The sequence below is a fragment of the Moschus berezovskii genome, chromosome 6 (genome assembly GCF_049115385.1).
Source record: "Moschus berezovskii isolate FMDL1 chromosome 6, NW_MosBer_1.0, whole genome shotgun sequence".
Classification (NCBI taxonomy): Eukaryota; Metazoa; Chordata; class Mammalia; order Artiodactyla; family Moschidae; genus Moschus; species Moschus berezovskii.
The window spans coordinates 11,114,842-11,140,557 of record NC_142465.1 but is presented as its reverse complement, the minus strand read 5'-3'; the positions used below and the strand labels follow the sequence as shown (position 1 = coordinate 11,140,557).

The window sequence follows — 25,716 nt, the reverse complement described above, 5'->3', positions numbered from 1 at the left end:
CCTGTATACCTATAACTTATATAAAAACTTATATAACATTATACAGCAACTATACTTCAATTAATAAATAAATTTGTGGTTTGAATGTCTTGGCCAAAATATTTTTAAATGATCACCAGTTAGAGTTAAATCAACACATTTTACACCTTAAATTTACACAATGTTATATGTCAATCTTCTCTCAATTTTAAAAAAAGAAGTGAATAGCAGTATTCTGGATAATAATGACTTTCAAAGACATTCACACATAATAAACTCTTCCATAATGTCTTCAATGTTAACATTATTATCTACATTCATCCTTTTCTACCTACAGTTTTCAAACAAAGTCTCCCTAAAAAAATATTTCATTCATTCATTTAAGAAAACAGTAATTGAGTACTAACTGTATATCAGGCTCTGTGCTAGATGCTGAGAATATAAAGTCAAATAAGACATGGAAAAATATTTTTGATACCATGTGGAGATTATTATATAATACAAGGATATACAAGATGAAATGGGATTACAGGAAAATAGATGTACATAGACAATAACTGCATCAGAAACTTGGGATAAGGGAACGAATAGGGCACAGCCCCTGTCCTAAGATACAGCATAGGCTTCTGGGAGAGACAGATACATAAAAAGAGCATTCAAAATAATGTAGTGAATTTTAGGATTGAAGTACACCCAGTACACCAAGGAGAAACACTGAGCCTATTAAGGTTTTAAGGAAAGTTCACAGAATAAATAACTCCTGAAGTGAGTCTCAGAGAACAAGTAAGAATTATGAAGGAGATAGAAGGGTTGAGTATAGAATTCCAGGTCTAAGCAAGGACATGGAACAGCTGATTCCAGCATGTGTATATGTATAAGTAAGAATTACTTACACAAACTCTTTGGATTTATCCCATGTGATAGGGGAGCATGCAAACATTAAAATGCATAGTTTAAAAAATATTTAATGCTATCGGGTAGGTTCCTTATGTAAGTGGGTAAAAAAAGTATAATCTCTCATATGGATGCAGTAGCACAAACTGTATAAGCAGAGTGATTAGCAAGCTTAAGAGGAAATATATCAAAACAGTATTCTTGGTTGTTTCGGGGGTGGGAGGATTATGAATTATTTTTAGATTCTTTTTTATACTTTTATTTATTCTGTGAACTTCCCTCAATAATCACAGAAAAGCTTTACAATAACAAAATAACTATTTAATTCAGAAAATACGCACTCATTTGTAATGAAAACACTTTCATTTGCAACTTATCTAAAAAAAAACATATGGAAGCTCTGTTGATGCTTAAAAAATATCCCAGCTCACTGCAAATAACTTTAACCATTTCAAAGACAAAGACAAATTAAGTCAAGTAAAGAAAAGGAATATAGACAGAGCGCATATGACACTAATAAATATGTCCGTGCCACTCACTCAGTACAACTGGAATGAGGACACAGAGGTTATGATATCAGCTTCAGCCAGAAACCCTCACTCTATTAGTTAGCCTATAAAAACAAGAATTCATCCACAGTCCTTGAAGGGGAAATAAAAACAACTGTTTCATGTATAGATGCAACTCTTAAACTAAACGATTAAATTCACTGATAAACAACTCTCCTGTTTTATTGCTCTTTGTGGAAAAAAATCATATTATATAAAAGGCCCACATTGTTCTCCCCCTCATATAAGTACTCTTTCAGTTATTTTTCCTACATATAAGATGAATCATGTTTCTCCCCTTTCCATTTCTATTACCTCCATGAGCCTGTTAGAAATAGCTATTTCAACAGACCATTAGATTTCAAGATTATGATAGATTTACATGTATAAAAAGAAGACACTGCTGAATTGTTACCAATATTAACAAACTATCTTACTTTTAGAAGCTTTAATGCATGTGAAAGTATTGTTCTGTCAGTTTTGTGTGTGTGTGTGTGTTAGTTGCTTAGTTGCGTCCAACTCTTTGCAACCGCATAGACTGTAGTCCACCAGGCCCCTTGGTCCATGGGATTCCCCAGGAAAGAATACAGGAGTGGGTTGCCATTTCCTTCTCCAAAAGGAACTATAGAAAGAAAGAGAAGTCGCTCAGTCATGTCCGACTCTTTGTGACCCCATGGGCTGTAGCCTACCAGGCTCCTCCATCCATGGAATTTTCCAGGCAGGAGTACTGGAGCGGGTGGCCATTTCCTTCTCCACTGTCAGTTGTGTTTTTACATTTATTGACAATCTTCAATAGAAGTAGAAAATGATGACATGTACTGAAGGAACTTTTACAAAGTTGAAAATATTTTATAGTATGTCTAGACCAAAAAGGATGGCTAAAATAATTTTTAAAAATCAGAAAATGTTATCCAGTCATTATAAGAACCTTATCTAAATTATTAATTTTGTGAATAATAGTAAGAGTACAGGAATTGGATTCAAATCCAGCCATTACCATTTATTAGAAGAGAAGCGAAAGGCAAAGTTGAAAACAAAAGATATACCCATCTGAATGCAAAGTTCCAAAGAATAGCAAGGAGAGATAAGAAAGTCTTTCTAAGTGAACAGTGCAAAGAAATAGAGGAGACAATAGGATGGGAAAATAGAGATCTCTTCAAGAGAATTAGAGATACCAAGGGAACGCTGCATGCAAAGATGGGCACGATAAAGGAGAGAAACAGTATGGACCTAACAGAAGCATAAGATATTAAAAAGAGGTGGCAAGAATACACAGAAGAACTATACCAAAAAAAAAACCAAAACACACAAATCTTAATGACCCAGATAACCATGAAGCTGTGTTCACTCACCTAGAGCAAGACATTCTGGAGTGTGAAGTCAAGTGGGCCTTAGGAAACATCACTATGAAAAAAGCTACTGGAGGTGATGGAATTCCAGCTGAGCTATTTCAGATCCTAAAAGATGATGCTTTGAAAGTGCTGCATTCAATAGGCCAGCAAATTTGGAAAACGCAGCAGTGGCCATAGGACTAGAAAAGGTCGATTTTCATTCCAATCCCAAAAGAAGGACAATGCCAAAGAATGTTCAAACACCACACAATTGCACTCATCTCACACACTAGCAAAAGTAATGCTCAAAATTCTCCAAGCCAGGCTTCAACAGTACATGAACCGAGAACTTCTAGATGTTCAGGCTGGATTTAGAAAAGCCAGAGGAACTCTAGATCAAATTTCCAGCATCCACTGGATCATAGGGAAAGCAAGAGAATTCTAGAAAAACATTTACTTCTGCTTCATTGACTATGCTAAAGCCTTTGACTGTGTGGATCATAACAAACTGTGGAAAATTCTTCAAGAAATGGAAATACCAGACCACCTTACCTGTCTCCTGAGAAATCTGTATGTAGGCTAAGAAGCAAAAGTTAGAGCGGGACATGGAACAAGGACTGGTTCCAAATTGGGAAAGAAGTACATGAAGGCTGTATATTGTCACCCTGCTTATTTAACTTATGTGCATATTCAACGTATATGCAGAGCACATCATGAGAAATGCAAAGCACAAGACGGAATCATGCCAGGACAAATATCTATAACCTCAGATATGCAGATGACACAACCATTATGTCAAAAAATTAAGAGGAACTAAAGAACCTCTTGATGAAGGTGAAAGAGGAGAATGAAAAAGCTGGCTTAAAACTCAACATTGATAAAACTAGGATCATGGCATCCAGTCCCATTATTTCATGGCAAATAGATGGGGAAACAATGGAGATAGTGATAGACTTTATTTTTGGGGCTCCAAAATCACTGCAGATGGTGACTGCAGCCATAAAATTAAAAGACACTTGCTCCTTGAAAAAAAAGCTATGACCAACCTAGACAGCGTATTAAAAAGCAGAGACGTTACTTTGCCTTAAAAGATCTGTCTAGTCAAGGCTATGGTTTTTCCAGTGAAAAGAAAATCTTGTCTGAATCTTTGCAACCCCATGGATTAACAGTCCACAGAATTCTTCATGCCAAAATATGGGAGTGGATAGCCTTTTCCTTCTCCAGGATGATTTTTCCAGTAGTCATGTACAGATATGAGAGTTGGACCATACAGAAGGCTGAGTGCCAAAGAACTGACGCTTTTGAACTGTGGTGTTGGAGAAGACTCTTGAGAGTCCCTTGGACTGCACGGAGATCAAACCAGTCAATCCTAAGGGAAACCAACTCTGCCTATTCATTGGAAGGACTGATGCTGAAGCTGAAGCTCCAATACTCTGGCCACCTGATGTGAAGAACCGATTCATTAGAAAAGACCCTGATGCTGGGAAAGACTGAAGGCATGAGGAGAAGGGGATGACAGAGGACAAGATGGTTGGATGGCATCACTGACTCAATGGAGTTGAGTTTGAGCAAGCTCCAGGAGATGGTGAATGACAGAAGCCTAGTGTGCTACAGTCCATGGGATTGCAAAGAGTTGGACACGACTGAGAGACTGACTAACAACCACCATTCATTAACCAAGTGTTTATAAGCATGTGACTTGATCAAAGGACTGTCTGCCTCACTTACAATAATGACAGTATAAAATTTCCACTTCATAGGGGTGCTATAAAGATAAAATATAATAATGTACTTAAATACTATGTTATGTGGGCTATAACACCAGATACTCAATATAGACAGATAATATATAATATGGCTATTTTTACTATAATAAGCAAGTCCCCTGTTTGTCTTGAACATCATCATCACCGTCTTCAAAAGATTTATTATTAAGAGTATTGGGGACCATATCCTCTATTGGGAGATTAATTCTAACATAATGGCAAAGGTTATCCATGGCCAAGTTTAATATCAGGGGCAGTCTTAAAAAGGGTGGTGAAGCTTACAGCCACATGATATATGTTTTAAAATATATTAAAAGGTATGTCAATCAAAACAACTTGGGCTAGTCATGTTGTCCAAGTATCCTTTGAACTTCAGTGGCTTTTTAGGCTTGATTAAGCCAGCCTAAAAAGCTCTTCTAATGTAAGACCTTTGATTACAGAGTCCCCCAGGATCGAGTACAGAGTTTGACAGACATCAGGTTCTCAATGCATGTATACAGTGTGGATTAATTCTACGAGGGATATTACTTAAAAGTATTAGAAGTTTGTAAGATTATTCATAATGAGGTCAGGTAATGCTGAGAATCAGGACACAGGAGAGAAGTTAGCAGCAGTTTGTAAGCCTGCAAAGATGAGCAAGTTACCAAAGGAAAGTTGAGGGGGCAAATAAAATTTTTTCTACTTCTCCAGTGTTTTGCATTGGTCTCTCCCTATGTAAAGAAAGGAGGGAAAATGACAGGCCATTTAATTATAAATGAAATAATTACATTTACTTTTATCTATTTTCATCACAGCCTATTAATCTTTTTTGTGTTTGTTTTTAATTACTGTGGAAAACCAGTCAGTTAATGCAGGAAACACTTCCGATGTGGGAATACGCCAATTCTGTGATTATGTGGGAATGAATCAACAGAGAATAGAAGGAAGTGTTGAAATGTACATAAATTAGTGACAAGCATCATGAATCCAGACTCTGGAGATATTTGCTTGGTGGCTTAGGAGAAATCTCTGTTGCTTTTGTGATTCTTGTTTGCAGAAGCCATAAAAATACCAAAGGCTTCCTACCCTTAGAAATGACAGCCCCTTCTGATTTTATAAGAATCTTCCATGAGTCCGTTTGCAGAGGCAGTGCAGTACTACACATTGATGAAAACTGTGAAGGCATCCAAAATTTACCACTCTGAAGAGCTTTTTCTTTCTTTTGAAGTCTCCTCATCTGCCTAAAAGAGTCTCACCCAAAGGATGCAACTGTCATCAGTCTCCTCCCAGGGAGCTTCACAATCAGTCAGGACCGACTCCTATCACCAGAGACAGGTGGCACTGAATAAGAGAATGCCTGAATAGACTATAGGCTTCCCTGGTGGCTCAGACAGTAAAGCGTCTGCCTACAATGTGGGAGACCCGGGTTCAATCCCTGGGTTGGGAAGATCCTCTGGAGAAGGATGGCCACGCACTCCAGCACTCTTGCCTGGAAAATCCCATGGACGGAAGGGCAGACTCTGTCACACAACTGTCACATCTCCCATCTCCTCTACAGTCCCACTGATTGTTCCTGAAAGTCATTTGTTTTCCCATAAGTGTCCTTTTACTAGTCCCCACTTCCCTAGGAAGAGGTCCCGTTTCTAATCACCTCCCTGAGTCACATCTTTCTGTGCTCTCCTGCATACATATGTGGATAAGAATGTGGCTACTGTTTTTTAGTCAGTGCAATTTGCAGGCCTGCTGCTGCTGCTGCTGCTAAGTCACTTCAGTCGTGTCCGACTCTGTGTGACCCCATAGACGGAAGCCCACCAGGCTCCCCCGTCCCTGGGATTCTCCAGGCAAGAACACTGGAGTGGGTTGCCATTTCCTTCTCCAAAAATTTGCAGGCCACCAACCACTAAACCTAAGAGGGTGGAATAAAAGATTTCTCCTTCTAGTAGGAAAGCACTAGACTTTCCTCAATACAATAAGTTAGAATGACTGACAATCTGACAGGCATGTAAAATCATGATAATCCTTAATGCTTTTGTAAATTTGTCCATCAGCTGTGATTTTAGTTTCTGAATTATAGTATCACAAATGAAATCAGTCTCTCCTTTAATACAATACAAAATAATAATTTCTATGATAGATGGTGCTTTTATATTTTTTATAAAAATTCATGATTAAACAGGCAAAAATAAGGAAAAAGATGAATAAATTGTTTAGTTTATAATTGAAATAAACAATCACTGCTTTTTATAGTGTGTTAGTCAGTTGTGTCCGACTGTTTGCAACCCTGTGGTCTGTAGCCCGCCAGGCTCCTTCATCCATGGGATTCTCCAGGCAAGAATACTGGAGTGGGTTGCCATTTCCTTCTCCAGGGTACCTTCCCGACCCAGAGATTGAACCCAGGTCTCTCACACTTCGGGCAGACTCTTTACCATATGAGTCACCAGGGAAGCCCTGCTTTTAAGAGTGTAGTTTAGATGAAATGTCTTTTTCTACTGTTCATAGAGTTCTGAATATTCATTGGAAGGACTGATGCTGAAGCTGAAACTCCAATACTTTGCCCACCTGATGCAAAGAGCCGACTCCTTGGAAAAAGACCCTGATGCTGGGAAAGACTGATGGCAGGAGAAGAGGATGACAGAGGATGAGATGGTTGGATAGTATCACCGACTCTATGGACATGAGTCTGAGCAAGCTCCAGAAGCTGGTGATGGACAGTGAAGCCTGGCATGCTGCAGTCCATGGGGTCGCAAACAGACTTGACTGAACTGAACTTTGATGAAATGTAAGACAATCCAGAAAAGAGCTAGAAAATGGTATCTCTGTTATTGAAATTTAAGGGATTTTGTTCATATTCAGTAAAGAGTGGCACCTGGAGCTTTGTCTTCCTCTCTTGAGACTCATTCTATCATCATAATGAGTTAATGGGCACCTGAATAAATCATCTACATAACTGAATTCTGACTTCTGTGATCATTCTCCTTTAGTAACTTAGGTGATGACTTGTGCCTTGTTTAATATCTAGAACTTTAGCTCTCAAATGTTAAACTTCATATTACATTTTAATTTTTTTCATAAACCTTGCCCTAACTTTGAATCTCCATTGATTTTGACATTGGTGTCTATTCCCCCTTCTCTCCACTGCAAAAATACCAGCTAACTCAATCTGTCCTCTGCTTTGCGTTAGAGTTGATTTCTCTGTCTCTTCAATGGCTACTCTTCCTTTATTCTAAGTATCAAGGGTACATTCCCCAGGCTTGTTTTTTCACTCTATATCACAGATCCAAATATGCTCTTAGCTTGAACAATGCTGACCTGCAGAGTGTTTTAAACAAAAGTAATTACAGTTACTTCCATAACAGGCCCCACAGTCTCACCTCAGTGACGCTATGACTGGGAAACAGACTTTTTTTTTGTTTTGGCCCTATCTTATATTAAAAACTTAAAAACGAACTCAGTTTTGCCACGATTCTTTGTACCTGCTGGGCAGGGTTCTCAGGACTGGCAGCATTCTCACTCTGCCTCACAGGCGTCACCACTAGTGAATATCTTTAGGAAACTTAATGGACCTAGAAAGTTTACAAGACCATATAGGAGAATGTTCATGGTCTGCTTTTGATGAACTCCTCTGTGATTTCCAAGATTATCTGACACTGAAAAAGTATGTGTATCTTTAACTATCTGTTGGCCTCACATATCTGCTAAGATAGTTACCAATACTTAAAAATGGGGAGAGCTCTCAAAAAAGTCCAGACACTTGATTTTTCTTCATGGTTTTCAAAAAAGGAAATGTTAGGAGGGGTAAATTAGGAGTTTTAGATTAACATATATGCACCACTATATATTAAAAAGATAAGCAACAGGAACTACTGTACAGCACAGAGAACTCTATTCAACCTGCTGTAATAACCAATATGAGAAAAGAATCTGAAAAAGACTAGATATGTGTAATATATGTATAACTGAATCACTTAGCTTTGTACCTAAAACTAACACATTAAAAATCAACTGTACTCTAATATAAAATAAAAATTAAATAGTAAGTCAAATGGTTTGGCAATTCTCAGCCCTCCTTTCCACATTTGTGCATTTCCACAGACAGCAAGCTCCAGGAGCTGAGGACAGATACCTACTTGGACCTGTCATGTTATCGTGTCTCTTCTGCTTCACTCATTTCATGCAATGTTCCTCATCCCTGTAGGATTTGGGCTTATGATGTGCGTAATACATATATTCACTATTTTACTCAAGCACCTATAGAATGTCTGAACCTATATCTCAAAGGATAAAACCACCTGGGAGTTACGTAGTTTTAGGGACTGAATTGTGTCCATATCATCACCTTCCACTACCAGATTAACATGGTGAAGTCTTCATTCTCCAGTGTGTTGGTAGTGGAGACTGCACCTTTATGGAGATCATTAAGGTTAAATAAGGTCGTAAAGGACGGGTAACTATTCCAATTCAACTGGAGTCCCTATCAGAAGACAGATAGGCACTAAAGATCTCTTTCACTGCAAGAGAGCACAGAGAAAAGGCCACGTGAGGACACAGTGAGAAGGTGTCTGTGTGAAAGCCAGAAGAATGCCCTCACGAGAAAATGAATTTCCTGACCCTGTAACCTGGACTTTAGCTTCCAGAACTGTGGGAACGCAGCCATCTATTGTCCAAGCCACCCAGTCTGTGATACTTTGTTAGGGCAGTCCGAGCAGAGTACTATATAGAGGCGAAATCCAAATTTCTCTCCAAATGAGGCCCCATTTCTGCTCTTTAGTCAGGGCTCATCTTCCCTCACCTGGACTTTTACAGCTGTGTCCTAAGCAGTCTACCTATGTCTGAATCATCCTCTTCAATATTTGCTGTGTGAATGTTTTTTATAAAAGATAAGGATTATAACATGTGTTCTTGCTTTCAAAAAACTAAATAAAACAGGTAAAATAGTTTCTTATCACTTAGAGATCCAAATACTCCAGAACAGCCATCTGAATCCATTGTCTCCTGTCCACTTTTGCCCACATTCCCAAGACACTAGCAAAATCGCATTACTAACGGCTCTGACAAATACTCTCTCCTTGACAAAACTTTATTCAGGGTCCTCTGAAGTCGCTTCTCAACTCACTCCTGACTTTGGCCCCTTGCTGGGCTGCATAGTCCAGTTTTATTACAAATCTTGCTAGGTCCTCCATGTAGAAAGAATCCTCCTCCCTTGAAAGATAATCATCTTCAATATCTGGTCAGCTTGTCCATCCTCCACCCTCAGTACCTAAATGGCATGGCCTAGACATTAGCAAGCATCTCACTGAACGGATTTAACAAGAATCCCATGCCCTCTCTCTCCTTTCAGTAGGCTTCCTTCCCTAACCCCCCTCATTCTGCTTGTTGGCTATGACCCCACTTATTCTTGCTCTTTTCTGAACTGAGCCCAGTTCTGTATGGAGGTCTTCTTTCCCTTACTGCAATAGTTCTAATGAAATCCGTTTTTACTCCTTTGACAGCTGACTCCTGTCAGCTTCTGGATTTCCTTAACTCATTAAACCAAACTCTACCATGCCTCTACACTCTCATTCCCCTATTCCCTTTGCTTACTCCCAGGCTGGGCTTCCCTTGTGGCTTAGCTGGTAATTGTTGTTGTTCAGTCACCAGGTCATGTCCAACTCTTTGCAACCCTTGGACTGTAGCACTCCAGGCCTCCCTGTCCCTCACCATCTCCTGGAGTTTGCCCAAGTTCATGCCCAATGTTTTATTTATGGCCCCACTGAAATCATGTTGCTTTTGGAAGTGTTTTCTTATACTCCCAAGTTTAAATAATTATTTTCCTTTGGTGCTTCTAAGGCGCTTTATATACACATCTATTATCACTTGCTCAATTTCACTATCATTTTATTTTTTGTTCACATTGTTCTTTCTGACCTATAAACTCAGGGTCTTTCACATTTATTATTTTGTTTTATTTTTACCCAAGGTGCTATTATGATGTTACGCACTTAGGAAAAATTATATATTTATTAACCAAATATTGTCAGTGCTAGTACAGAAGCCAGTGTGGACAGTAATAGGAATTACTAAGTCAAAATGATAATCATCTCCCACCCTCTCCCCAAAATTAACTCTTAAAAGCTCAATGAAACCGTTAAAGTATATGTGAATTAGGACTGACCTCATCATAACCAGAGCCAAACGGACAGAGTCTGCACATTCTGCTATGAATTTATTTTTGAAGCTCTCAGAGAGCCTCCAGCATGTCTACAAGGATTTTCCCACTCTATAATATTCTCTTAGGCTACTGAGGAAGTGGGGCTGGTGTTGGACAGATATAACTGCAGTCTCTGAGTAACAAAATACTTAAAACACAATACAGTTGGCTGTTGGAAGCCTTCCTCTTTTCTTCGGGGCCATTTTAATCTGCTGAGAAGAGGAAATCAGCTGTTCTCTATTGTTCATCACATTTTCTTCAGAAGTTGATCAAAGGGGATCCTGTAACCATCACTACAGCAACACAAACAATTCAAATCCACTGCCATACCATCCATCTGGATACTTTGTCATTATACAAGTGCATTTTTCACTGATACACCTTCCAGAAAGAATATCTAAGAAATATGAAAAAGTAATAAAACATTGCAGATTTTTTTTTGCTTCTAAACTTTCTTACCAGTGAATTATTACAAGTCCTAACATTTACCAATTTACTAAAATGAACTAATCACAAATTACATTATAGTATTTTTTTAAAGTCAATAAAAAATAAAAATTAAATTTAAAAAATCTGGGGGTCGGGGGGTGGAAACGTGACTAAGGTAGTCCTAAGACTCCTATAGTAGGTTTCTCAGTATAACCATATTCCTGTTTAATATATAAAAGTGGACAAAGTTCTTTTGCATTCCTCATATTACATATGGAGAAGGCAATGGCACCCCACTCCAATACTCTTTTGCCTGGAAAATCCCATGGACGGAGGAGCCTGGTGGGCTGCAGTCCATGGGGTCACTAAGAGTTGGACACGACTGAGTGACTTCACTTTTGCTTTTCATGTTTGTGCATTGGAGAAGGAAATGGCAACCCACTCCAGTGTTCTTGCCTGGAGAATCCCAGGGATGGGGGAGCCTGGTGAAAAGCCATCTATGGGGTCGCACAGAGTCAGACATGACTGAAGTGACTTAGCATCATCAGCAGCATATTACAAAATTCTTTCAAAAAACTTTTACATAATTTTCAAAATCTGAATCCAACAGAGACAGATAAAACACATCGTTCTCTAATTTAAAAAATGTTGACTGCAGCCACGAAATTAAAATACGCTTGCTTCTTAGAAGAACATTTGCTCCAGCCTTCTCCAGACCTCCTTCCCAGACACTCTAGCAGGGCCTTTGCCTCTACCCGTGACCACATGCTGACCGACACCCGACAGCCCACGATGGTTTACATGTTCACCAAGACCAGCAGTGGGACAACCAGGGCACCGGGCATGTCATTCAGCTATGCTGAGTGGCTGCAGGGCACGTCCCTGATAGTCAGGGTCTGACACCATGTGGTCCTTTGGAGAAGGGACTGGCAAACCATTTCAGTGTTTCTCCCTTGAAAACCTCATGAAAACCTTGGAAGAAAAGTTATGACAAACCTAGACTGAATATTAAAAAGCAGAGACATCACTTTGCCAACAAAGGTCCATATAGTTAAAGCTATGGTTTTTCCAGTAGTCATGTATAGATGTGAGAGTTGGACCATAAAGAATGTTAAGCACTAAAGAACTGATATTTTCGGACAGTGGTGTTGGAGAAGACAAGCTCCTTGAACAGGAAGGAGCTCAAACCAGTCAATTCTAAAGGAAATCAACCCTGAATATTCACTGGAAGGACTGATGCTGAAGCTGAAGCTCCAATACTTTGGCCACCTGAGGCAAAGAGCCGACTCATTGGAAAAGACCCTGATGCTGGGAAAGATTGAAGGCAAGAGGAGAAGGGGATGACAGAGGATCAGATGGCTGGATGGCATTACCGACTCAACGGACTTGAGTTTGGGCAAGCTCCAGGAGATGGTGAAGGACAGGGAAGCCTGGTGTGCTGCAGCTCATGGGGATGCAAAGAGTGGTACACAACTTAGTGACTGAACAACAACAACAAAAGATTTTTGTCAAAAATACAATAAAGATTCATGCCATTGCTATTTTAATAGTCTCTTCTACTTGACAAAGCATAGTTAATAAAGTAAATATTCCAAATGTCATTGTTTTTTTTTTTTACATGTTTCTGTTCAGTGTTTAGTTTTCATAGGCCTAGCCTCTACTTGTTAATTTTAAGATAGTGGTTCACTAGTTTTTGTGTATATCCGAATCACCTGATTAAAGCTTTGATTGCTGGACCCCAAGTCAGCACGTCTCCAATGGAGCTGATAATCTGCATTTCTAAAAAGTTCCTAAGTCATGCAGATGCTGCAGATCCAGGTACCACACTTCAAGAATTATGACTTTTGCTGGTCCTAATTTATTAGGTGAAGCTCTGCATCTTTCTGCTGCTCTGAGTTTGTCAGCCAGGCCCCAATCTGAAGACTTAAGGGAGCAAAGAGAGCTGGTTATCCCATATGTCTGCAAAATATGTTGTCTTTTAATAATTCCCGGGTTCTGCTACCATAAATCTCATTCCCAAAGACCAACAGATTCTTTTCCCTTCCTTTAATGTTTTCCACTGTCAGCTAACAATATGTAGGTCATTAGTTTCAAAATGTGGCCCTTTGGATTTTTTTCCCTCTAATCACTACTTCCTGTTTCCCAACATAACTCATTCCCGCTCTGATATAATATCCTTACAGTACAGCCCCACTCTTACATAATATCCTTATGGTATCCTGTCTTTTTCCCCAGCCTTGTTTGTTTCTTCAACTAACTGGACCCTATCGCTAGCCTATATGAATGTATCGCTATATTCATTCCTTTGTTCGTTCACTCCAAAAGCATTTATTAAAAGCTCAATGTATCATAAATACGACAAAATCTTTTTGCATTTCTGTGCTTACACTGTTGTGAGGGAGATACAAAATAAATGTGTAAACAAATAATTAGGATTGATGTGTACACTAAAGAAAATAACTTAAGATAATGGGAAAGAAAGTGACTGGAAATGAAATGTACCTTAGCTACTCCGAAAACACTTTGTTAAGAAGGTAACATTTAAACTGAAAAGGGCAGTCTAGGCATAGGAAGCATCAGTTTGAAAGCAGAAATAGGCCCATTGTGTTTGAAGTTAGTGAGAGTCGGTGAGGGAAAACAGTTGAAGAATAGTTCAGGTGGGGGTCAGAGTGAATAAAATGTTTTATAAGCCTGTTGTAACCACATGTTCCACACAGACACCTTATATACAGTCTAGGAGATGAGCACACACACAGGTTGGGGTCTAGGCCAACAAGAGTTAAAGCATCAGCAGCATGTCAGTGAGCAGGAACTGAAGACTCACATCAGAGCACACTGTCTAGCCTTAGGAGTTCGCTGTATTAAAATGCACAACGAATTATACATAGTTCTTATTTCAGAATGTGGACACAGTAGGTCTTAACATTTTGTCTCCTTCATAAACAGTGAATTAAAGAACTACTCCAGGGGTTTATATACAGTAGTTCTGCTGCTGCTGCTGCTGCTGCTAAGTCGCTTCAGTCGTGTCTGACTCTGCGACCCCAAAGATGGCAGCTCACCAGGTTCTGCCGTCCCTAGGATTCTCCAGGCAAGAACCCTGGAGTGGGTTGCCATCTCCTTCTCCAATGCCTGAAAGTGAAAAGTGAAAGTGAACTTGCTCAGTTGTGTCCGACTCTTAGCGACCCCATGGACTGCAGCCCACCAGGCTCCTCCTTCCATGGGATTTTCCAGGCAGGAGTACTGGAGTGGGGTGCCATTGCCTTCTCCAATACAGTAGTTCTAGAAATAGGCAATCTCTCCTTGCTTAAGAAATGAAACATTCTGAGTGATCAGGGGGTAAAATCAGGACAGAGCATGTCTTACAACAACATTTCACAAAGACAATAGTTTCAAACAGCAGTGATTCTGATAAAATTGGCAAAACAATTCCCAGCAAAAGAATAACTAGTATATGAAAACACACCAGCCTTTAAGCAATTTGAGATATGAAAGAGGTTAGCCTAAAGCAAAATTTAGTTGTATGCTTTGAAGAAACCCCTTAAGAAAACCATCAAGCTCATCTTACAACATAATTAGAAATATGTTTTAATCTTTATATCATTAGCCCCCAGGTAGAACTGAGAGCATCTGAATCGAAAGGAATTTACCAGGCAGGGTTCTTTTCAGGGAAGGAGCAACAGTCTACATTTATAATTTTGCTTTTCTAGATATTAAAATTTGCCACCATGTAACCTGAAATTTATTAAATATTCTAACCAGCAACACAGTTCCTTTTAGTATACAGAATGAAAATTCTTATACGCAAAAGCACTTTAGTTTTCAAAATGTTCCAAAATAATGCTTGTAGCAGTATAAATTTGGTTTATACCTAGCACCTCACTTGTGAAAGTGCTTTATGTACTTCTCACCATCGAGCATACTGGCATTACCTATCTGCATCCACGGCCACGTCGTGAAGCCCTCTCTGAATGACGTCCTTGGATGATGCTGGGTCTGGGGCTCGGTGCAGACTCCTCGTGTACAGGTTGAGCCCTCCATCTGTCATGTAGCTGAAAGTAAGAGCCTAATTAATCAACAGAGAATTGAATGACCGCCTCTGTATAATTTACCTCAACAGTGTTCACAAATTTCAATACTGCAATTATAAAATATGCTCTATTATAGCTTTTCTATATAAATATCCTACTCACCAGGAAGTATTAGAAAATCTCTTGAAGTTTATTAGGAAATTAATCTTTCTTACTGCAACAAGCAACTATCCTATTGTAAAACCTTTCTTCTTTCTCTCCTTGTTATCAATATTTTGAACAGACTTAGCAAAATAAAACCAAGATCATTTCATCTTATAAATACCATTTTTGAAGAACTGAAGGTCCCAGGAGTCATTTTAAAATTTGATTAATTTTTTGATAAATAAAATGTACACCACAATTGACCACCATTATAAAATAACTAAGATGTATTAAACACTTAAGATGTCACCAGGAACTGTTCTAAATGGTTTACTTGCAATAACATTATTATCCCCATGTTAGTGATAAAGAACATAAGCAAAAAATGTTTAAGGATTTACACCAAGTCATTCAACCAAGTCACAGGCGTGTTGAGAATAATCTGGAAAATCAGCTTCAGAAACCATCATCTTGCCCAACATGCAGAGCTGTCTGAACTTAAGAACCACACTGCCTGACTCGCTTCCTATCTCTAAGAACTACTTCTTTGCCATCACAGGACCACCGCCATCAATAGGGCTGGTAGACTGTCACAGTCATGTTGCTTCCTTGGCAATAGGGGTTAGAACAGGTGTTAATCTCCTACCCCACGTGGGGCTAATCAAATGCTTCTTTCTTGAAAAATGGGACTAAGACAGCTCATCAGTCTTTCTATGTGAAAAGTTTATGATAATGAAAACCCAGGAGCTATGGATATTTATCTTCACCAAACGCAAAGAAGCGCAGAGAAAACTGATGAGCAAAATGGAAAGAATGACACAGGTGCACAAAAAGCACATTTTGGTCATGTGGTTTCAGCTTCACAACTTCTTGGGTTCTAGGAGATATCCTTGCTTCCTTATAATCAGATCCTCAATTTGCTTAAACAAATTTGAGTTAATTCCACTATTTTGAACAAAAAATTAATCATGATCATATTAAAGATTGCTCAAATAGTTAAAACTAGGATTATCAAATTTGCTAATCACTCACATGATTAATAAATTCTGTCCATTTTAATTGAAGGATCGTAAAAAATTTCTTAAATTATATCTCAATTTCTGCCTATGGAAATGGGAAGAATAAAATTTACTTAAGATAGATTTTATGTAATTGAAGGAAAAATGCATAAAGCTCTTAAAATGAGAATCCTATAATAGCAACTTGTTATTCACAAAGTCTCTCCCACATGTTAAAAATGAAATATATAAATTACGTACACAAACAACAAGTCACAGTACATTATCCTTGTAAGGTACTCTACATGGTTAATCTTTGTGATAACCAAACAATTAAATCCCATCAAAATTAAAACAATGAAAGAGAGTATTTTGGTTCCAAAATGTGCTGAAAACTGACATACTCTCTTAAACAGGGAACGTTTTAGACATGACAACTTTTTTGACAACTAATTCATGATTATGAGCATTAATTTCCTGTATCATAACAATGATACTAAATGAGACAGAGTAAAGGATATTTGTCCTTGGTACTTTTTAATTTTTCAGTTGCCATATTGGGGCTGTCAACGTTTTATTGTTTTTTCTTACTTCCATATCATTCTCAACCAATTCTATATATTTTTAATTGCTTTTTTTTAAGGTGAAATATATGGAATTCCTGATAAAGTAAAAGTGTTTAGAGATAAATAGCTTTCTCATTCACTCTCCTTTTGAAATTGTCTTAAATGTTTGAGAATGGTATAAATTTTCTCTAAGGACAATTGAAATACTTCTTAAAAAAAAAAATCAACATCGTTGATCCTAAATTTAACTTGAGCAGGAAGAAATAACAATGTCTATGTATTAAGTTTTACAACTCATTGGTCTCTCTTATTCATTGATAAATATCTAAAAGTGTTCAGCCAAGTGTTTTGTGTATAGTTTGGGGTCAATAAATATATATTGTCTGTTCAACTGCATTTGAAAGGCTTCCATACTGTAGGAAAACACCATTACAGCAGATCTCAGCACTTTATCCACAATGACAATGCATGTAAACCAGAAATAAGATGGATGATCACTTCTATTAGAAGCACAACAAAGGCTAAATGCTTTGAAAATTCAATTTCAAAAGAAAAAAAAAGCTTGGAAACTTCATTGAATAAAGAAAAAAAAAAGCATTCTTTTTAAGAAGCATTTCAAAGGATATTCATTTTGCATTGACCCTTGGATTTTCCAGGTAATATTAAATAGGTTTACATCAGGTATTAATTGTACCAAAAAAGTCATTCATGTCTAATTCCTGTTTACAGACACTGTTGCACTGGAATGTCGGCAGGGCATTTTCATAGTCGAACCATGAGTTTGCTATTTGAGAAACTATATATAGGGTAAAGCACAGGTAAAGCAAATTTCTGATTAAAGTTTTTTTCTTGAAAATTCTTCCTTCTTTTCAGTTTTTCTAAAGGATTTAAGAAAATTTTTTAAATGAACTTCACAGTTCCTCTAGAAAAATTTGCTGCAATCTGGGAACCATAAATGTTAGGAAATCATTTTGAAAGAAAATGTAAAATTTTTAAAAAAACTCTCCTTATAATGTTATATGTAAACTTAACCATAAGCTGAGTTGAACAGGTAACAGTCATAAAAGAAGACTGGTATAAACAAAAAGTTGCAAAGGAAACTTGTGAAGGTTACTGACAAAAAGAAAACCTCTAAAAATATGAAAGTCTTAAGACAACTTTAGCCATGTTGAAATTCTGTAAGCTCTAAGATGGTTCACATAAAAACCCAACAGTCTCCAAAAGCATTTCTAATTCTTCGTCATATCCCACTGCTATCTCTTTTCTTCCTTCTGTTGCAGAAAAACTTTGATTACTTTGGCATATTTTCTTTAGGTGTGTGTTTTCCTAATTAACATTTCCAGGCCATACTGCTCCACCCTGCACTAGAATGAGATATCAAACTGCTTCCTGTGCACAGATAATGTACATTTCCCATCAGTACCTCATATCTAGCATAAACTGACCATATAGTACCTTCACCACGAAGGCTAGGCTCTTTCCGTGTATGCTAATCTAGTTACAGGAAAAACACTCCATTCACGTAGTCACCAATCTAGAGAGATGATTTTCTACTTGTCATTCAGCACCCTCAACTATTAAAGGTTAGTCTACTCAGACCTGTGAATCAGCATCACTATGCTTTAATTATGTCTAGAAATCACTAAAATAGGAAGAAGTATTCAAATCTTATTTTTGTATGTGATTCAATCTCATTTTCTCAGTCAACATAAATATGTACAACACATTGGAGAAGGAAATGGCAACCCACTCCAGTGTTCTTGCCTGGAGAATCCCAGGGATGGGGGAGCCTGGTGGGCTTCCATCTATGGGGTCACAGAGAGTCGGACACGACTGAAGTGACTTAGCAGCAGCAGCAGCAACCTTCACAGCAAATCCATAATTTTTTAAGGATCATAGTTAAATATATCATATTTTTTCAAGAGTATTAAATAATAAGTAAAAAATAATATCAATTTTCAAGTACCCATAACTTGGATTCAGAAAGAGAATCTTTCCAGGCTTCAGTGACCATACTGGCTTTTCTTAACCTTACATTTCCAAACCTCGCTTCCAGAGATATCTACTGTCCTGGATTTTGTAGTAAGCATTCCTTTACTTGTCTTTCTGATTTTACCACATAGACATATATTCCTAGAAATACATTGCTTAGCATCTCATGAATTTGAACTTTATATAAATTGAACCATATTATATATATTCTTCTGTGACTTATTTCCTTCATTCAAAATTAAATTTTTGCAAATGATCTACCTTGCTGTATATTGTGTTTTGCATGTTAGCATTGTGTAGCTTCACTTTACAAAAGCTGCTTCCCAGGTAGCGCAGTGATAAAAGAATCCACCTGCAGTGCAGGAGACTCAGGAGACACGGGTTCAGTCCCTGGGTTGAGAAGATCCCCTGGGGTAGGAAATCACAACCTACTCCAATAGTAGCCTGAAAAATTCCACGGACAAAGGAACCTGGCAGGTTACAGTCCATGGGGTAACAAAGAGTCGGACACAACTGAGTACATACACACATATTTTACTTATTGTTTTGACTACTACAGACATTTGAGCTGTTTTTAGTTTTTTGATGTTACAGAAAGCTCTACCATGAACATTTATATAAACATAATTCTTTGTGCTCACAAGCGTTTGTCTGAAATCTATATCTAGAAAGGGAATCATTGGGTCATAATAGATACATACACATAATATTCAAACCTTACTAGTCAGTGCCCAAGAGTTTGGAAAATATTTTCAGAACAAACTTGCTTATTTCCATGTTAGCTTTAATTTCTAAATTCCAAATTATCAAGCAGGTTTATCATATTTTTACTTTGTTAAAGGCCATTTATGCTTTGCCTGTGAAAAGTCTGTTCGTGACTTTTGCTCATTTTTCTACTGGATTCTCTTTTCTCTTCTAACTGATATTCATCCTTTATTAGTTGCATGTGTTGCACGTTTGTGGTTTATGTGGGGTTTTTATTTTGACATTTTTGTCTTGCTTATTTTTGTGTGAAATCAATTATTTGGAATAAAAAGAAACTTGATCTAGATACCTTTCTAACTTCACACAGTAAGTGCCTCTTTTATTTTTGTGTATGTAGTGTGTTAAAGTGTGATAATTAGCTTTTTGAGATTTCTGGACTCTGTTCCTGCCCCTCATTTTGATCTGGACCTTCTCTATTGTCACTTTTATTGTCACATCCTGTTCAGTTTGCTTCTTCTCCTGGAAGTCTTCTCTCAGAGTGGGGCCCTGTCTGGGAAGGAAGCTGTAGCTGGAGCGTTTAATGAACTCATGGGAACAAGAAAGCTCCATTCCCTCCAGATATGACCTTCAGCCTGGACTCTCCTTGCCTGGTCAAAACCCTCCCACCTCCAGTTGCGGCCTTCAGATAGGGCCTGTGTGTATTCCAGTCAGCGTCTCTTGGCTCTTTTTTGGGGTAATTCTGTTCTCAGTGTGATCAGATGTCCCACTACTACCCTCCGTTTCTTTGTACATGGATGATGGTATCAGTGGTAAAGAATCTGCCTGCCAGTGCAGGAGACATAGGAGATGTGGGTTCAATCCCTGAGTCGGAAAGATCCCCTGGAGTAAGAAATGACAACCTGCTCCAGTGTTCTTGCCTGGAAGATTCCATGGACAGAGAAGCCTGCTGGGCTACAGTCCCCGGGGGCAGCAAACAGTTGGACTCAACTGAGCACACATGCAAGCTAGTATCATTCTCATTCTTTGGCTCCTGACTGACTGTCCTTTATTACTTATACCTGGGGTATGAGATGATACCTTGTATCAGCTTTTTTAAGTAAACGATCATTTTTTTTATGGCTTTGCTATCAAGTTGTTTTGCTTGTTTTTTGTGGAGATTTGGAAAGATTCAAAATCCATGTCCCTACCAATCTTCATAGAACTGTTTTTACACTCAATACTTCATATCAGAAACTTAATATAACAATTAGATATTTTTTATGACATGAAAACACAGGGAATCTAAAATTTGTGTTCATATTTAACTCCCAAGGAACTCTAGTTTAGCATCTAGAACAGAGATCATGAGCACAGGAAATTTTAAGGATCGTCGCCTTGATCAAAGGTGCTAGCTAAGGAAAACTACACTAACAATGAATGATTGCTGTGAAGCTCTTTTATGTTTGCTTGTAAAAGAATAAGCTTCTGTGAGAGAAATGTGGACAAGGAGACATGTAGCCAACAGGGTCAGTATGTCAAGATGATTAAGAGTGCAGACTGGAGGCAAATTGTTTTCAAGTTCAAATTCAGCAAAGCATGCATCAAGTAAGTTTGTATTTTTTGGGGGGGGATGCCAATGAATTAATTTTCTGAGTTCTACCTAAAGCTACTTAATCTATCTATGCCTCAGATGTTTCATCTGTTAAATGGAGACAGTAATGATATGCTTACCTCTTACCGTTATGGTAAGAAATAAATTAGTTAATGAGTTAGGAAGCACTGCTGTTAATAATCAGAGAAGGCAATGGCATCCCACTCCAGTACCCCTGCCTGGAAAATCCCACGGACGGAGGAGCCTGGTGGGCTGCAGTCCATGGGGTCGCGAAGAGTCGGACATGACTGAGCAACTTCACTTTCACTTTTCACTTTCATGCACTGGAGAAGGAAATGGCAACCCACTCCAGTGTTCTTGCCTGGAGAATCCCAGGGACTGTGGAGCCTGGTGGGCTTCCGTCTATGGGGTCGCATACAGTCAGACACAACTGAAGTGACTTAGCAGCAGCAGCAGCATCTGTTAATAAAGCTAGTGGATCTGATGGAATTCCAGTAGAACTACTCAAGACCCTTAAGGATGATGCCATCAAGGTGCTTCATTCAATATGTCAGCAAATCTGAAAGGTTAAACCCCATCCCAGTTCCCAAGTAGGGTAGTACTAAAGAATGTGTTAACCATCAGACAAGTGCACTCATCTCCTATGCTAGTAAGGTCATGTTTAAAATCTTGCATGCTACCTCTAAGGATTATGTGAACCAAGAACTTCTAGATGTCCAACCTGGGTTTAATAAAGGAAGAGGAAACAGAGATCAAATTGCCAACATCAGCTGGAACATAGAGAAAGCTAGGGAATTCCAGAAAAACATCTACCTCTGTTTCACAGACTATGCCAAAGCCTTTGACTGTGTGGATCATAATAAACTGTGGAAAGCTCTTAAAGAGATGGAAATACTGGACCATGTTACCTGTCTCATGAGAAACCTGTGTGCGGGTCAAGAAGCAGCAGTTAGAACCCTGTATGGAACAACTGACTGGTTCAAGATTGAGAAAGGAGTACGGCAGGGCTGTCTCCTGTTCCCCTGTTTGTTTAACCTGTACACTGGGCACATCATGAGAAATGCCTGGCTGGATGAGTTACAAGCTGAAATCAAGATAGGCGGAAGAAACATCAACAACCTCAATATGCGGGCGATATTACTCTAATGGCAGAAAGTTAAGAGGAATTAAAGAGTCTCTTGATGAGGGTGAAGGAACAGAGTAAAAGAACAGGCTTAAAACTAAATATTAAACAAACTAAGCTCATGGCATTGGGCCCCATTCAGTTCAGTTCAGTTCAGTCGCTCAGTCATGCCCGACTCTTTGCGACCCCATGAACCACAGCACGCCAGGCCTCCCTGTCCATCACCAACTCCCAGAATCCACCCAAACCCATGTCCATTGAGTCAGTGATGCCATCCAATCATCTCATCCTCTGTCGTCTCCTTCTCCTCCTGCCTTCAGTCTTTCCCAGCATCAGGGTCTTTTCAAATGAGTCAACTCTTCGCAGCATGTGGCCAAAGTATTGGAGCTTCAGCTTCAACATCAGTCCTTCCAATAAACACCCAGAACTGATCTCCTTTAAGATGGACTGGTTGGGCCTCCTTGCATTTCAAGGGCCCCATTACTTCACGGCCAATAGAAGGGGAAAAGGTGGAAGCAGTGACAGATTTCCTCTTCTTGGGCTCTAAAATCATTGTGGATGGTGACTGAAGCCATGAAATTAGAATACAACTGCTTCTTGGCAGGAAAGCTACGACAAACCTAGACAGTGTGTTGAAAAGCAGAGATATTCCTCTGCCAAAAAGGTCTATATAGTCAACGCTAGTCTTCCCAGTGGTCACATATGGTTGTGAGAGCTGGACTGTAAAGAAGGCTGAGTGCCGAAGAACTGGCAGAACACCAAAGAATTGATGCCTTCGAAATGTGATGTTGGAGAAGACTCCTGAAAGTCCCTTTGACAGCAAGAAGATCAAACCAGTCAATGTTAAGGGAGATCAACCCTTAATATTCACTGGAAGGGCTGATGCTGAAGCTGAAACTCCAGTATTTTGGCTATCTGATGTGAACAGCTGACTCATTGGAAAAGTCCCTGATGCTGGGAAAGACTGAGGGCAGAAGGAGAAGAGGGCGTCAGAGGATGAGATGCTGATGGCATCACCAATGCAATGCACATGAACTTGGGCAAACTTTGGGAGATGGCAAGGGACAGAGAGGCCTGGCATGCTATAGTCCATGGGATCGCAAAGAGCTGGACATGATCAGGTGACTGAACAACATCAAAATGAGCTAATATATGTAAAATGCATAGAGCATTACCTAGCACATAATAAGTGCTAAGTATATGCTGACTAGCATTACCAGCTATTTGTCCATTAGACTTTCTACATTCACTAAAAATAATTCTTATGTCTTAAATATGAAGTGAAGCATTATGATTAGGAATAAGTAGAAGTTTACCATGTACATCCTTTTAACCCAACTCAGGTAACCCTATCTTTTCCAACGTTATGCATGCTTCAGTCACTCACAAAGTTTACTACAGGAGAAATGAGGGAGGATCAAAGAGGAAATGGCAACCCCCTCCAGTGTTCTTGCCTGCCTGGTGGGCTACAATCCATGGGGTCACCAAGAGTTGGACACGACTGAGCACTCAAGCATGCATGCAGGAGAGAAGCAGGATTAAAGTATCCATCTCCCTTTTAAAAATGTCATTCCCCAGAATTAAATTACTTTGTGTTTGGGCCATTTAAATTAGAATTTTAGGTTATATTCTTGGCCCAACTATTTATCACTGTGATACCTGGAGATAACTCCAGTTTCCACCCAGTTAAAATATGCAATTTTCCCTCCAATATTCTAGAGTATTCCCTTTTTTTTTTTTTTAATACATGGAGACTTTTTCAGAGCTATTCATTATATGTAAGAGGCCTTCCTCTGACTAATTCCTAATTACTGGCAGATTCACATCCCCAAGTGTTTAAGGTAATTTTGAGAAGTGAAAAAAGAGATAAGCCTTTGCATGCTTCAAGAAATTTTGAATTCTCAGAATGCCGATTACCTAATTTTCTCAGTTCTACCTGAAGTGCATGACAAAAAAATGAAAGTCCATTTCCATTTACTTCATGACATACCTTGCAGCTGCGTGAAGAGAAAATCCTAAATTAAACATCTTCATTCACTGCTATGGCTTTTGAGCCTTTTTTTGTCCATTTAATCATTAAAACATACTTCTAAAAATTGGGAACAGACAGTTAACTTTGTGATTCAGTATTTTTTCATGAACTGTAGCACAGACATTTCTATGCCCTCTTTCTTGAGGAAAATATAAAATTAAAATTCCCCTGAGCATGTCTTCCTATCTCTTAATTTTAGGCTGACACACTGGACTGCATCCTACCGATGTCGACAGGGGCACGGCATGTTCACAGATGAGCAGTGAGGACACACAGCACATCCTGGGCGTCCTCCCCACAACCCCAGTCACCGCTGAACCGAGACCAGTGGCCCTGCCTTTGACCACAGCTAGTCACCCTCCACGCAGGGGCAGGACTCTGAGTCCTTTGTCACATTCCCATGTCTGCACTCCACCACAGGAAAGAGCGTGTATAAGGCCAAGCAGGTCAGCATCATCAGAGGGAGCTTTCAAACAAGCTTTGTTCTGTTTTTAGTTTTTTTTTTCTCTTCATCTTCTTCTTTAGTCACTGAATATGGGTGACTTGGGTGGTCAACACAACACACGCAGACCACGAACACGTACTTATACAGACTCGTCTGTGGGACTGTTCAAGACCTCCTTTGAAAGACCAATAGCGAACAAAACTGGAGAACAGAAGTGAGAAACAGGTTTTCAGTGAGTCAGGAAACAAGCAAGAAGGAAAAGGGATATAACAGTATTTTAAAAATTCCTCATTAGAGTTCTGCAGAGACTAGCCAGCTCTATCCAACCAGTTTCCTCTTCCTTCTGGGCACACAGCTGAACAATGGTCCCTGGCCGCACTGATGATTTGACGCGGCCCCCTCAGCTCTGTACGAGGGAATGTGTGTGGAAGTCATACCCCCACTTCTAGGCCTCGTGCATACGAAATATTCTCACACCCCAGTCATCTGTCTCTTTGTCATCTGCCTATTGAAATCAAACCCCTGTCTGCCTGGGTAATAGCCATGTTATCTATCATCCTAGTCTCTGAAAGACTGTGTCTTATGCACACATTCCCCAACTGATGACCAGAAACGTCAGGAAGGGTTTTACATGAAGGAGAAATTAACTTCTTTGTGTTAAGTTGCTGAGATTTTGAAATTTCTCTGCTACAGAAGTTAGTCACCTAATATAGCTCCTGAGTATGGGTATGCTGGTAAAAATATATTACTATAAGCAGAACTCAGTTTTTTTAAAAAAATGCCTTCAAAATCCACTTATCTAAGAATGTATATATATACACTTACATATATATGTACATATATGGCTATTCATTTATTGAATAAATGAACACATAAAAATATAAAAAAAAACTAACATGCGAATAATACATGGGCTGGTACTGTGTCTATATGTTCACCACTGAACACACAGTGCCTAGAATGTTGCTTTACACATAGG

General features: G+C 38.9%; 1 protein-coding gene across 6 annotated transcripts in view; it reads right to left on the bottom strand.

Annotated features, from left to right (window-relative positions):
* The window catches only part of NAV3 (neuron navigator 3), a 915,819-nt gene that overhangs the window by 142,841 nt on the left and 747,262 nt on the right, over positions 1 to 25,716 (bottom strand). For all 6 annotated transcript variants that reach the window (XM_055394051.2, XM_088836813.1, XM_088836814.1 and 3 more), the window contains one exon: positions 15,043 to 15,162. In XM_055394051.2, the coding sequence (XP_055250026.2) occupies positions 15,043 to 15,162 (120 nt within the window). The remainder of the gene's footprint in view (positions 1 to 15,042; positions 15,163 to 25,716) is intronic.